General features: G+C 36.9%; 1 protein-coding gene across 1 annotated transcript in view; it reads left to right on the top strand.

Annotated features, from left to right (window-relative positions):
* The first annotated feature begins 4,221 nt into the window (after positions 1 to 4,221).
* Positions 4,222 to 14,994, top strand: part of yap1 (Yes1 associated transcriptional regulator) — a 41,993-nt gene continuing 31,220 nt past the window's right edge. The window contains 3 exon segments of the mRNA XM_048169404.1: positions 4,222 to 4,755; positions 4,757 to 4,837; positions 7,011 to 7,246. Coding sequence (XP_048025361.1) covers positions 4,636 to 4,755; positions 4,757 to 4,837; positions 7,011 to 7,246 — 437 coding nt within the window. The 5' untranslated portion in view covers positions 4,222 to 4,635.

Genomic DNA, 14,994 nt, shown 5'->3' with positions numbered 1-14,994 from the left:
CTATCTATCTCTCTCTCTATCTATCTATCTATCTATCATCAGTCTGTCTGTCTGTCTGTCTCTATCTATCTATCTATCTATCTATCTATCTATCTATCTATCTATCTATCTATCTATCTTATGTCAAAAACAATTAATTCATGCTTCAAAACCAATGTTAATGTGTCAGTAAATTGGCCAATGTCACCAAAATAAAAAGTGTTTTTGTCATTGTGTGAGCCATGCTGCAAAATGTTTAGATGTTTTACCATGGAAAAAATTGTTATTTGCAAATTTCATTTTTTTTTTTCTACTTTTCTGTTGACACTGACTGCTTTCTATACTATACAGGAATGTTTTGTCTAGCTGAATGAGCTTATTAGATACGGATTTCAACAGCAGGTAAACATTTACTGGGAAAAGTCAATACTGTAGTATGCAAAAAGAAACATTTGTATTTTATACAGCACATATATTTTTGTAGAAATGTGTTACATGTAAACTGAAAATTCACAGTTGCTTGTTCATTTTTGCACACTCTCGACATTTAATGCATTTCTACAAAGATAAATACTGTATGAATACAAAAATGTATTCATACAGTACCGCTATAGCTGTTGCTGTTTAGTGTTGTGATGTTCCTCCATGTTTAAAAATGGTAAAATGGTTGTGCTGCATGGCCAAACTCTATATATATATGCTTTTAAACTTGATTGGTTAATTGGTAAGATTGTGATTCCTCTTTCATTACAATGGCAGGCCACTTGCCAATTTAGCAGACATTACAAACATTGTAAGTCAGACATTTATGGTATATAGTCATGCATGGCTGACAGATTTTGATCATTGAATGGATCATTTTGCATGTGATGGCTCACATGCAAGAATATTTAGAAGTTGTGAAGAGTTTCACTGAGAATCAGCTCATCGGTTTTCATCAACAAGCCACATGCATTTAGTTATTGAGCAAACTGCAGACAATCTTACTCTTTTGCACACGTGCCAAAACAAATGCTATTTGCTTAAATCAATAAGAAATTCAAATCTGTTGTGAAAGAAACTTATTGTTTTGAGAGAAAAAATAGGGATGTGCTATGTATTGGCAACCATATCGGTATCAGCCGATATATGTTCATTTTTAATGTTATCGTTATCGGCCCAATAAGAAAATTTGACCGTTATGTTAAAGCCGATAAATAATGGATTATTTCCTTCAGCTGAGGCACTGTCCGCCACAATGGTTTTGAATTGCTTGAAATATGATTGGAATCACTTCAAAAAGGAAAATACAGTTAAGTACAGCACAAGTCTGTCATATAGGCTACATAAAATTATAATTGTGTGCTTTGGGACATGGCTTTTAATGGTGAAACTTTTGTCTTTGTAATCAGACTCTCAAAAATTATATAAAAAATTGGATTTAGATTTATCGGGCAAAATATCGGTTATCGGCTTTCAAATATAAAGAATCATCGGTATTGGCCAAAATTTTCATATCGGTGCATCCCTAGAAAAAAATTCTCATTCAAGAATTGAGCCAAAGCAATTGAGAAAAACTGTGGAGCCTACAGTTTTACAATCCTAAAACTACTGACAAACAGTTTTGTTCAATAACACTTGTGTTTCTTGCGTAATACTGATGTCAACAATTGTCACAGGCTTGAAGATGTTGGGATATGTTGACTAAATGATGGAGTTACCCTCAGGACAGCTAGGTGGGTGGTCTCCCCCTGCAGGGCAGGGCAGGGCAGCCCCCCGAACAAACCTCAAATACTGCCTCGGTCATTTCAGGATTTTTTTACCACTCTTTAATGTGGATCTTGTATGCAGAGGATAATCAAATTGAGGCAGCAACATATTTTCATTAAACAAATTCATTTCATCAAGCAACTAATTTGGAGTATCACAACAGTTACAGTGTGATACAATGATGCAAACGTTCAAACACTGTGATAAAGAGACTGTATGCTTTGCACTGAAACACAAAATAACTTAACATTGTGAGGGAGAATTTTGTTGAAACATCAGTAACTTTTTTCTTCTATCTGTCTAAAGATTTGATATACTGTTTCTAAATCTGTCTACCAATTAAAGAAGAAGAAATCTACTATTTATCACAAAACTGTGTACATTAATGTCAAGTACAAAGAGTGCTGTTTTTACAAACAACTGTAATATTTTAGAGAAAACATGGACATTTTAAATTTTACGATTGAATAAATTATAGTAATCAAATGGTAACAAGTAATTGTTATAGGTCATCCACACACATCACACTCTTATTTCATTTTTAGCATTTTAATTCAAAATGGCAAACATATAGAAAATGTTTTAGTTCAAAACAGCAAAAAAAAAGGAAAAATTATAAAAGATTAAAATATAATTGTAAAACAGAAGAAAAGCTTATACACTTAAGTAAGTTACCTGGTTGCCGTAAAATTTTGAGTTCATTGAAATTAAAAATGTGAGTTAATACAATGAAGGTGATTGGTTTAATCAACAGAAACTCAAAATATTATGTTATCTGATTCTGAACCACTTTAATTATTGAAGTTGATTTGACAAAAGAGAAAATGTTATAACAAATCATGAAAATAAAGTTTTACAGTGTAACCTTAAAGGTTTTGAGTTTCCCATCATGGGATCATTTAATTAATTTAGTTTTAATTTATTTTTTATTTTAATTCAATTTTATGACTTAAACAGCTCATAAACATATAGCACTAAAAAACTTTTATTATGCAATCATTCAAGACATTTTTTCATGCCTTTTTGGCATTAAGCGTTCTTCAAAATTAAGTCAAATCTAAACTAAACCCTTGAAAACTTTTTTTTTCTAAGAGTGTAACAGACTTTTAACATATAGATCACAGTTCAAATTATATTTTTTCCTCAAAATAGTTTTTTCGAGTTCTGTAAATCCACACTGAACACAGAGTCAGTCAGAAGTGATTAGAATAGTGATTTCATATCAATTATAAATGATGGTGTTACAACTCCCTGATCTCCCCTACTTTCAGCTCACTAGAGTTTAATGCGGAGATAATTCAGAGCAGAATCTAAATGACGAGGGAATGACAAAAACCACACACATAATGTGGTTAATTATATATGGCTTGCAGAGACTGTTCATGTTAGGGCTGGATATTGGTTGGCTGGTTAAAAAAGAAAAGTACAAAGTAACTTTTTTAATCCATTCATCATGCTCTTACAGTTCCCGCAGGGGATTAAAAGGGGTTCATAATCAGTCACTCAATGTTAAATGTATGGGAAAAGAGCTGGGCTCAGTCTTGACAAAATGATTTCTCAATGGAACGGGAAAGCTCATTTACATAACAATTATGGGAACTGCATGGAACTACTTTTCTGCGGCTTTCTACATAATGAAAGACAATTTATTTCTTTATTCATAAGGAAGCGAGTGCTTGAACTTCGCTGGTGTATTTTTGTATAATGAGATTTATTCCATGGTGAGTGACACTTCGTGGCGGAGCTTAAATATGAATAAAAAATTGTGACACCCCCAAAAAACACAGCCTTGAATGAGCACTTTATTATAAAAGAAGAAACTTGCTGTGTCATGATGATTTTTTATCATTATTATTATAAGCCTATTTGGTGATACACAAGAAAATATTTGTGACCCTGAAACACAAAAACAGTCATAAGTTGCATGGGTATATTTGTAGCAATAGCCAAAAAAAAATTTATCGATTTTTCTTTTATACCAAAAAACATTAGGATATTAAGTAAAGATCATGTTCCATGAAGATATTTTGTACATTTCCTACCATAAATATATCAAAATGTATTTTTGTGAGTGGATATGCATTGTTAAGGACTTCGTTTGAACAACTTTTCTCAATATTTTGATTTTTTTTTTTTGCACCCTCAAATTCCAGATTTTCAAATAGTTGTATCTCGGCCAAAAATTGTCCATACATCAATGGGAAGCTTATTTATTCATCTTTCAGATGATGTATAAATCTCAATTTTAAAAAATTGACCCTTATGACTGTGTCACATTTATAAAAATGTATTAGCATGAAACGAACGATAATATAGTTATATAAAACTTTAACAGATATATAAGTACTTTATGAATCATTTTTAAAATACTGACATATGGACTAAACACATGGGCCCCCACACAGAAAGAAATCGTGTTGCTTTAAAGGCCCTTGCTTAAGCCCCGCCCCTCTGAGTCAGCGGTCACATGACTCATAAAGTTTGATGTCCTGCCCAAACTTTCAGAAGTTGAGAGAAGAAAAAAAGTTAGTTAGGTTAGTGAGAGGGCTGTGATTTTCAATGCGCAGGACAGTCACTACCAATGTCTGCGTTAGAAGAGCCGTAAACCTTTAGGAAAGTCACACGAACAGCGCCTTGAAAGAGTTCAGACACTTTATAACAAGTTTAAAGGATAAAGTTCAGTAGATATGCTTGTTTCCACATTTATTGGGGTGTTTCTGGGAAGAAGAAAAACACTGCGCTGCCTACTTTTTTCCGCAAGGCTTGGATAATTAATAAAGTGGACGGACAGAAAACGGCTTTGGGCTGTTTGGATCTATTTTTTTCGGCATTTTATGGTTGCAGTCAACTTGTCTGTTTACACTATTTCAGTCGGATAGAAAGAAGAGCTACATTTTATTTGGAGTCATGGATCCGAGCCAGCACAACCCTCCTGCCGGCCATCAGATCGTCCATGTTCGGGGAGACTCCGAGACCGATCTGGAGGCTCTTTTTAACGCTGTGATGAACCCGAAAAACACCATCGTCCCCCCCTTCCGTGCCGATGAGGATGAGAAAGCTGCCAGACTCATTCTTCAAGCCGCCAGAGCCAAAGTCCCACTCCAGACAAGTAAGACCACCCCCACAGAAACCACAAACTATTTCCACAAACTTTTCCTGCGGCTGACAGGCGCGCGGGGCCCCTGCAGTTTCACGCGACTTCAGTTCGACGCTTCATTATTAGTTTGTCGCAATTAACACTAGAAGAATAGATTTTTTTTTTTTATCTACTGATAATAGGCTATATGACAGTTATGGTCAAAGTAAAAAAAAAAAAAAAGACACGTCAATCATAATTTATTACAATTATTTATAATAAAAATAAACAACAGAGCACATAAAAGCTATTCTTGTCAAGTGTAAACTTATCCACTGGAAGAATAGCTAAACTTAAAGTTATCGCTACTACAACAAACCTGAAACATAGTTAGCTTGATCTATGTTTATTAAAAAAAAAAAAAAAATTAGGCTAGACCCAGTGCTAGGCTATTTGAAGTTGGTACCATTTTGGCTGTACAGTCATGGTAATAACATCTTACTTTGTGAATTAATTAATTGTGTTCGTATTAGGCTTAAATGTCTTGACCAACAGTGCAAAGTCATTGTCAAACGATAATATGTAACTCCATTTTAGTAAATATTACAATTCACCCAAGGTTATTTTTGTTGTGTTTTATATAAATCATTCCCTTACTGTTTTACAGAGGGAAACCTCCGTATCTAAAACGATTCAGAGATGTTGGAATGATTCAGACTGAATCGCAAAACGATTCAGACCATTTGCTAACCTTAAAAAATAGATTTGACCTGTTCATTGAAAAGAACCGACTCAAAAGAGTGATTCATTTGCGATTCATCCATCGCTAGTTGTGATTCTAAACAGCCGAGACTAGTGTTCATTACAATTAAATCACTGAGCTTTACATTAATCGCCTTATCTTTCGATGAAACATTTTGTCTTGTGAACTTTTTGCATTTTACGTAATAATGGCGATATATAAACGGTTTTATAGTTCATAGTTTAGTTTAATAAACCATGATTTATAGATATTTAGTTTCCAGCTCTTGTGTCACGAGGAAAGATACTTAAATCGGTCGGTTATCGTTTGAAGCTTAGTAAAAAAAAAGGTTTTACAAAAACGAGTTGACAACAAAAGTAATCGAGTTTTCTCGATCTTGGAATCACATCTCGCGCATGCGCACACGTCGAGTTGTGCTGAAAAGTTGCCCCAGGACAGCCTGTTTCCTAGTTAGCTCCTCCTAAAGTCTGCAGTGTAGGCCACATCCGTTTCTTAACCTTTTGTTATTGTAAAATAAGCTGATAAAACTAATGAAAGCAACACTCAGCTATGATTCAAGAGGACAGCAGTGCCCTTGTGCAAAAACTGTATCAGTTGTTTTTTCCATGTTTGGTATTTTTAAAGAAACATGTTTTGTTGTTATTATCATAGTTTGACTTTCTCTTTATTCACTGGAACTGACTTATTTCCCATATTTTTCCAACCCCCCCATGGTTTGAAAGTTTATTTTAAATCAATTTATTTAAACATCTTAGCAAATAAAATGTGTTATTAATGTATTTACATTATATTTTATACTCTGGATAAAAACGTCCACATGCATCACTGAGCTCATTAACAATTTCACTGCAGTGAACAATGTTGGCAAACAACTGATTTTTATTTTTCTCATGTTTTCTTTAAAAAGTTATAGGCTAGTTGAGCAGAGTTATTAGTTAAAGTTACAAAGAATGTTTACAGTAACAAATTTACATACGGAGGACTTTTTGTTCAAAAGTAAAGGAAGCAAGATTCATAAGGAACAATGCTTTAATGATTACCTAGATTAATCATGATTAATGAATGTATTTGTTATGTAATGTCATGCTGTTATCATTTCAGCGGAAGTCTTAAGAGGAAAATATTTTTAGTATAATGTCCTTCTCAATGAACGGTGCATATTGGAGTTACATCAGTTAAGAGGCTTTGCTGTACATTTGTGTGGGTGTACATGTGTACATGCTCTTGGTGTGTATGTATATATATATATATATATATATATATATATATATATGTATATATGTATATATATATATATATATGTGTGACTTCAAAATTGGCGTTTTGAATATTTAGGTTTAGACCCAAGTCTCTTCCCTTTTTAGGAGACTTATTGCTTGTAAGCCTTTTTGCTTTCAAGCTAATCCTAATCTAAACGTCTTCTAATCCTCTATCCCTCTACAGGCCAGCACAGATGCAGGTACCGCCGGTACCCTCACGCCCCAGCACGTCAGGGCACACTCCTCACCTGCCTCCCTGCAGCTGGGTGCTGTTTCCCCTGGCAATCTGAGCAGCATGGGTCCAGCAAACGCCCCACCTCAGCACCTCCGCCAGTCCTCGTACGAGATACCCGATGATGTGCCACTGCCCCCAGGTTGGGAGATGGCCAAGACCCCTTCGGGACAGAGATACTTCTTAAAGTGAGTTGCCATGCTTGGCGTATATGTTTTATGTCTTTTGAATTGGTAAGGCATTGTTGTCCTTTAGATTGGGGGAAAGAGATTACATTAAATATGGTAAATGAAAGCTCAACCATACTTGACTGACATGTGAGAACAAACTTGCGGTTCTTGCGGAAGCCTAAACATGCTGGCGTGACACGTGAGAATGAACCTCACTGGTTCTTGTGCAACATGCAAACATGCTTGAGTTTCCATTTACCAAATTTGAGTGTTCAATGTACGTTCACTGATCAATGTTTATATTTTTGGGTGAACTTCCCCTTTCGGTTTGCCGTGCTACCAGTCATTTTAAAAGTGGAACACTTGCTACATGTATTTAAGGCTCTGTTTACACCTGGTATTAAGATGCGTTTTGGTCGATCGGATCACGAGTAGACGAGGGAGACCCATTCCCGTTTACACCTGTTATTTTAATCTGTTATCTTTTGTCCACTTTCAACCACTGATTTCTTCGAGGGGAGGGTCTATGGGTGGGTAAACGTATGGGCTTTTTCACATCTTTCAATCTTATAGATGAAATAAACTCACACAGATTGGAGACGTATGGAGAGCAGCAGCTTTCTGACAGCCGTAAGACCACGGCGAACTTGTTAGAAATCAGGAATGGCGAGAGAACATTGTGCTTGGTATGTTTTTTGTCTTCGAACCAAACTTGGGTCTTCAGTCGACAACGTTTAAATCCTGTCTTGCTAGAGCGCTTCCTATAATGTTGACGCATTAAGTCAGTAGACGGTCTTTTGTGGCTGTTCAAACACATTCGACCTCATGAGTGTTTACACTATGAAAGCAATCCAGACGAATGCGTTTTCGACTACCTCTGGAAAGTGGAGAAGCTCAAAACGTTTTAGACCCTGTTTACACCTGTATTTAGCATCATCCACTTGTGATCCATCGGCCAAAACGCTTCTCATGAACCTTAGTGGACAAAAAGTTATTCAATGTTGTTTGAACAAAAGAAAATGATAAATAAGAAAATGTCTCCTTTTGTAAATATGCAGATGAAAGCTCATTTTTGATCAAAACTCCCAATAAGGAATCTTTTTTTCCAGCTGGTTTATAGTTTTTACTACAGTGTGTTAGCCTGTATGCCAAGGTTTCCTGCTCTGTGTGTGTGGGTACTTAGAGCTTTTGCGGATTGGGTTTCAGAGGGGAACAAAGACCCAGTGTAGCAGCGTAGAACGAGTGGAGGACGGGCCGGCCTGGTAAACTCATCTGCCTGGCCGCAGAAGCCTGTCCACAAGAACAGATTTAAGGAGTACATTGTGTCTTTTTGATATGTCCTATTCAAGTTCTTGTTATTTTTTTTAATAGCTGCTATATTAGGACCGAATTTTAGAATACAAAGTTTCTGGGATGTCTGGAACTGTGACCCTCTGACCAATAGCTTCTAGACAAACATGATTAGTCTCCAATTTACTATGATAAAACTGAGAGCTTTTAAAACCAGATGTTTAGAAGAGGAACATCTGGAGAACATCTGCTTCATTTGGACCAGATCTCCAGGAATTGTGCAAAAGGGGGTTGAGGGACAGGAAGGGGAAAACGCCATTTTTGTAGACTGCTCACAAGACCAAAGCTTATGTTTTGGAAATGTCGCAACTGCTAATGCATCCAACAATGAGGACGACTAATCCATAAGACTTGGCTCCAAATTTAGTCTGGTAGTTCTCTCTCCTCCTTAACGGAAAAATAAAGCATGTTTTTAGCAAACATTGAGACATGCTCACTGGTACCTTTTTGAGTGGTCTGTGAACGAGCACTGTTTGAGCTTCACCCTGTCTCTGCCACTGCTAAAATGCACACATGATGCATCTTCTTGTCTGTACAACCCCCTGCTTTTTAAAATCTCTTTGTTTGGAGTTTTGGAGAAATGCAGGCTCATTTTATTCACCGTTTTATTGTTGTTGACTCTAGCTTTGTTCGTGGATAACTTTCCCACAGGAAGTTTGTCAGCAATTCCTCATTTTTGTAGTGTCACCCCTAATGCAAGGAGCCAAAAGAAAAAGTCAGATGTCTTTGAGCGTCATGAGTTTTGTTTCTAAGACCGTGTGTCAGATTAAAAGTAGTCCAACTTAAAATGGGTCTCGAGACCCTGGCGTTTGTCCAAGAACAAATCTGATTCAGGTCAGGTGAATCTGAAACCTATTTTTTGAGTATCATGAGCATTGTTTCTAAGACAGTGTGTCAAGTTAAAAATAGTCCAACATAAAATGTCTCGCAGGGGGCGTTTTGTTCCATTGCTTAGTTTGTACATCTTATGTAAACTCCTAAGAACGAGTCTGATTAAGGTCAGATGAATCTGAAACCTGCCTAATTATACAGTGCTTCCTTTAAACCAACTATCTGAGATTTGTGGATCCCTGTTACATTAGCTATATTTCCATCCACCTATTTATATGCACATTTTGGGATATTGCATAAAAAAAACACTGGATGAAAATGCCTAGATGTGCATAACATCAAAAAGCACATACATACAGTATGTGCTCAATTTAGGCGGATTTTTTTTTAAACTATGCGATGGAAACACATTTACCAAATAATTCCTACTATGCGCAACAAAAAACTCCCATGATCCCAACAGTGGATGTGAATGGATAACTGGACTAACCTGTGGACCAATCGCATCACAGCATCTCAAATGTTGGTTTGATCATTCTGAAATGCCTGAACCGAAGTCTGCACTGTAAAAAAAAAATCCAGAACTTTACCGTAAAAAATACAGTAGCAACGTAAAAAAAATCTGTTAAATTTACGGTAAAATAACGTATTTCATTAACTGATATAATGTTAATTTACCAACCTAATGAAGTACTAATATCTGTTTTGTACCTTTATAATACACTGACAGTCACCAAACATAGTGGTGATAAGAGTCACATGATTAATCAAAGTTCATCACAAGCAGATTTTCCACAAGCTGAGAAGGACAACACTAACATATAGAAGGTGCACACAGTGTCATTCACACACACACTAAACATCATGGTAACATGCATGAAATTTTAAAAATGCAATAAACATTAATTTAACAACATTAGATGTAACATAAAACCCTAATGTACGTAACTGATTAGAAAAAAAGAGCCACAGTGGCTTCCCTTAAACTTGAAGCAACTTCAATTTTTATTATAGATATTTTGTGTCAGTTTCCCAGGAAGTGACGATTTTGTTCTCTTGAACACGGGATGGAAACGCTGCATTATTCGCAAATGCTTTATACGAAATTCCATAAGTTAAATTCGCAACTTTGGATGGAAACACGGATGGATAATATACATTTTACGTATCTGCAAAATACAGATTAATTTAGCAAATGCATAAAATGTTGAATAATTCTGATTCTTTGTGACTCATTGCACATTAAGTGTTTGATTGACGTGAAGTGATTGAATGTAGAATCACTGGAGGCTTCAGGAAGCTCTTCCTGGAAAACAGAAACAAACTCCTATTTATAATCAGGACCTCTTCAGATGAGGGCTGGTGACAGGGCTGTGGGCCAACCTGTTTGAATCTATAACAAGCTCACATTACTTTCAGGTGACCACTACTGTTCTGCACATACACGACCCTCACGCAGGCCAGAGATTTCATTAGAGAGCGTATATTTTACCATTCATTTCATTTGCAGATAAGCAGATGGCTGTGTGTGAAGCATCCCGATGACTCTCTCGTTCAGCCACATGTGAGTCACACATCTAAGGGAAGTCTGACAAGCAGCCTGGTTTCCGTTTCAGCATGAATGAAAGTGCAGTTTGTGAATCCGCTCAGTAGAGATAAAGCAGAGAGAGAGAGCATGAGCGGGTTGCTTTATTAATCCAGTGACACTCATGTGACCCGGTCAGATATAGACAAACAAACAAGACTAAGAGACTCTGAACACACAGTAAAAGATCTATTGCATTAAAGCTAGTTAGATTTTAGCTGTGAACGGTTACACTGTAACCTTTTTGTCCTTCTATATTTAGTTCAGCCTTTGCTCAGGCCTCAGTGGTGTCCTGTGACACTTTGATAGCGGGACGAAAATGACAGGAAGCACAAAGCTATCAGAAGTCATAATCAACCTGCAACACCCAGTCATTTCACCGCTGCCTCAAAAGCCCAGGATTATAGGGAACAAGTTCTGTGGCGCTTCCAGATGTTTGTTGTTGAGCTTCCTGAGAATTCAAAAAAGTAGTACTGTTTTTTTTTTTGTTTTTTTTTCTGGGAAACAAGTCACTATAATATAAAGGACCAGTAACTAAAACTAAATGTTTACAAACATAAAAATCTATAAACATGTATTTTAGTTCCCCTCACTCCACAACAAATCCTTTATTGAACTCTATTTAGAACAGGAAAAAAAAAAAAAAGTTTAAAGGGGTTGTTGATTCATTTTAACTTTTTTTTAACTGTAGTTAGTGTGTAATGTTGCTGTTTGGGCATAAACAACATCTGCAAAGTTACGACGCTCAAAGTTCAATGCAAAATGAGATATTTTCTATTAAAGAATTTGCTGTTTAAGGTTTACAACAAATAGCTGGTAGAGACTACAACGAGCTTCTTCCCAGGTTAGTGACATCACAAACCCTACAATTTACATAAACCCCACCCCCGAGAACACGCAACAAAGGGGGTGGGGCCATGTTGGGCTGCTTTAGAGAAGAGGAAGTGTTGTTGTAGTAGAGTGTTGTGAGAATGTTTACGCCGAACTGCTTCACAAACGAGGGTCTATTCAATGCTGGATTTGCACAAAAGATTAACATGACGACACATGCTAGTCGATGAGTTGAATCAACTCCACAGCAACAACATAAATTTATCCATTAACCATTCACAAATGTCCAGTTGCAAAGTTGTAACTTCTTCCCAAGTCTCTCCATCAGTGTCGACTCCGGTTTGAACAATGTAAGGCTGAACACCGTTACTGACAATCCTCATTTTGACTGCGTGAGATTCTCCGGCTTTGTTGTTGTTGAGCAACCAAAGCACAAGCTGTTAAAGCTCCGCCCTCTTCTGGAAAGTGGGCCGGGAGAAGCAGCAGCTCATTTGCATTTAAAGGGACACACACAAAAACAGCGTGTTTTTGCTCACACCCAAATAGGTGGAAATTTGACAAGCTATAATAAATGATCTGTGGGGTATTTTGAGCTGAAACTTCACAGACACATTCTGGGGACACCAGAGACTTATATTACATCTTGTAAAAGGAGCATTATAGAGCCCCTTTAATCTTCTGGCAAATTATAACATTAAGATATTCACGGATCATTATTTACAATTTATGAATCTGCTAAATACAGCATAATATGTTAAATAATTTGGATTCTTTGCAACTCTCGTGGGATATTGAAAGTGTAGACTGAATCTAGAATTACTGGAGGTTAAAAAGTTGTAGCATAGTCTTTCTTTTTTCTTTGAGGTTGGTCTCCATCTCCTGTTTTTCCCTCTTGTCTTCCTGCTTTCATTATTAACCCTGTGGAAGACAGAAGTGGGAAAGGTCAACATGATGTGTTGACCTCTTCTCTCTTTCCCTTTTTCTCCAACAGTTTACTGTGAGCTTTCATTTATAATAGACTCGGACCGTGGGGAAGGGGGGCTCAGGGCGGTTGAGGGTCATCTTGTTTAGTTCTCGCCTGCCTGTTTTTTGGGACCCCAGGAGGAGGGGGGGGCTAAGTTCACAGGGCACTAACACTGAGACCAGGGTCATAAACTAATGAAGGATTCTAATTTGGAGAATGTGGTCAAATAGAGAGGCTAATCAGTGTTTCCGTTGTCTTATTAAAGCCAGGAATCAGAGGGGGGTTTCAGCCCATGGGAGGGCGGCCCTAGCCGAGAAGGGCCCTCAGGGATGTGGACCCCAGCTATCACGGGGATTAGACCCTCTGATGGGAACCACCGTTACCCCTCCACCCGCTTTAAAACATGCTGCTTTCAATTACTATACAAAGGTGTGTCTCAGTCGTTCCTGAGGGCAAATGTTGTACATATATGCATTTAGACTGTAGCGATTGTTGCAAACGTCTTTCTTGTTTAGATATGTAGCGGAATATGCCGGATAAGGTGAATTTTGAAAAGATTTACCATTTGTGTGAGGAGTTAAAGGACGTGACCCATCATTAGAGTGTGAGGGGACCTGGTGGTGATAGTAAATGTGTGGTGTTAAGTGATTTAATGAGCGCTGTTTGGTTTTTGCAACTTACTCTACCACGGTGTGGCCTCAAGGTCCGTAAACTAAAAAATGGCCCCCTTGTTTCCTTCCTGCTGTCTGCTCCCACCATGTGTGTTTGTTTGTTTGTTTGGGAAGGAGGTGAACATGATTGGACAAACTGGAAAAACACAAGGACACATGATGGCAGGGCTTCCCTTGAATGTATATCATTATTACTCATGGTTGGTAGCTGTAATGTGCAAAATCGCATGTATACACAGTTGGAGATGCACAATATATCATTATCATTTTGGTTACTGGATGATATTAGAGGTTGTAGTTATTGAATATTTCATTGTGCATGCTCAGTACCTTTATTTTTACATTTAGATTACCTTTGCTGTCATCGAACACTCAATTTTTAAAAGCACTTATATATGAAAACACTGTTAAAATGTAGCAAATCTCTGAATTATCATCGATTTTCATACATTATGGTTTTGTGATGACTAAATTCACTTGATTGATTTAAGTTTTAGTTTTTGTTTATTCTGACAAATTTGTATGTAATTTTAATATTGGCCATAACACGAAAATCCTTACCGACTTATTGGTATACAAAAATATTAATTATTAAAATATTAATATAATATTGACTGCACTGACACGACATCAGTGTTTTCTGCAGAACTGTCACTAAATAAAAAAATAAAAAAAGTAATTGTGACTTTTTCTCTCACAATTCTGACATTTTTCCTGCAATTGCAAGATTTAAACTTTAAACAATATTGCAATATTGACTTTTTATCATGCAATTCTGACTTTATAACACAATTGTGAGTTTATGTCTCAATTCTGAGAGTTATAAAGTCAGAATTGCATGATATAAACTCGCAACTGCATCTTATAAAGTCAGAATTGTGAGATATAAACTCGCAATATGACATTTTTCTCAGAATTGTGAATTTATATCTCGCAATTCCGACTTTATAACTTGCAATTGTGAGTTTATATCTTGTGATTCTCATAAAGTTTTTTTTTTAAGAAAGCTTGTGTATTATGAGCAGGCGACAGGCACACAGGCTTTTGTCCTAGCTTTAGCAGTACCGTAGTAAAATGTGTGCTTCTGGAAGCGTTACATGTCCAGACACACACTGCTAGCTTAGACAGTCTTTGTTATTGAGTGCTGCAGTCTTCTGGGGTGGCCTGTTTTCTTTTGGATTTTCCTCAGACACTCAAACTCCATTTTCTCTGGCCAGTTGGGAAAATATTTGCTTTTCTGCCTGTTCCCCCCTTTCTCTGAAAGGAGGTATAGGCTAAATTCACATCCGTCTCAATTTCGAAACAGTTCACTGGGGTGTTACGGGCAAAATATAGACGTGACAGGACTGTGAGGAGTTTTGTGTTCATGTGATTTTTAACTTTATCTTCCGCCACTCCTGTCTGTGTTTAAATGCGCTCATCGGGAGGCTCGGTGTGAATCACGCCGTGTTGAATTGCACCCTCGTATGTGTGAGTTTGTAGCAGGCATGTTGTGTACTGCTTTTGGCCGTCTCTTTGATGGCTAACGGTTTAG

This window comes from Megalobrama amblycephala, linkage group LG19 (genome assembly GCF_018812025.1).
Source record: "Megalobrama amblycephala isolate DHTTF-2021 linkage group LG19, ASM1881202v1, whole genome shotgun sequence".
Lineage (NCBI taxonomy): Eukaryota > Metazoa > Chordata > Actinopteri > Cypriniformes > Xenocyprididae > Megalobrama > Megalobrama amblycephala.
This window is presented reverse-complemented; position numbering and strand designations above follow the sequence as displayed.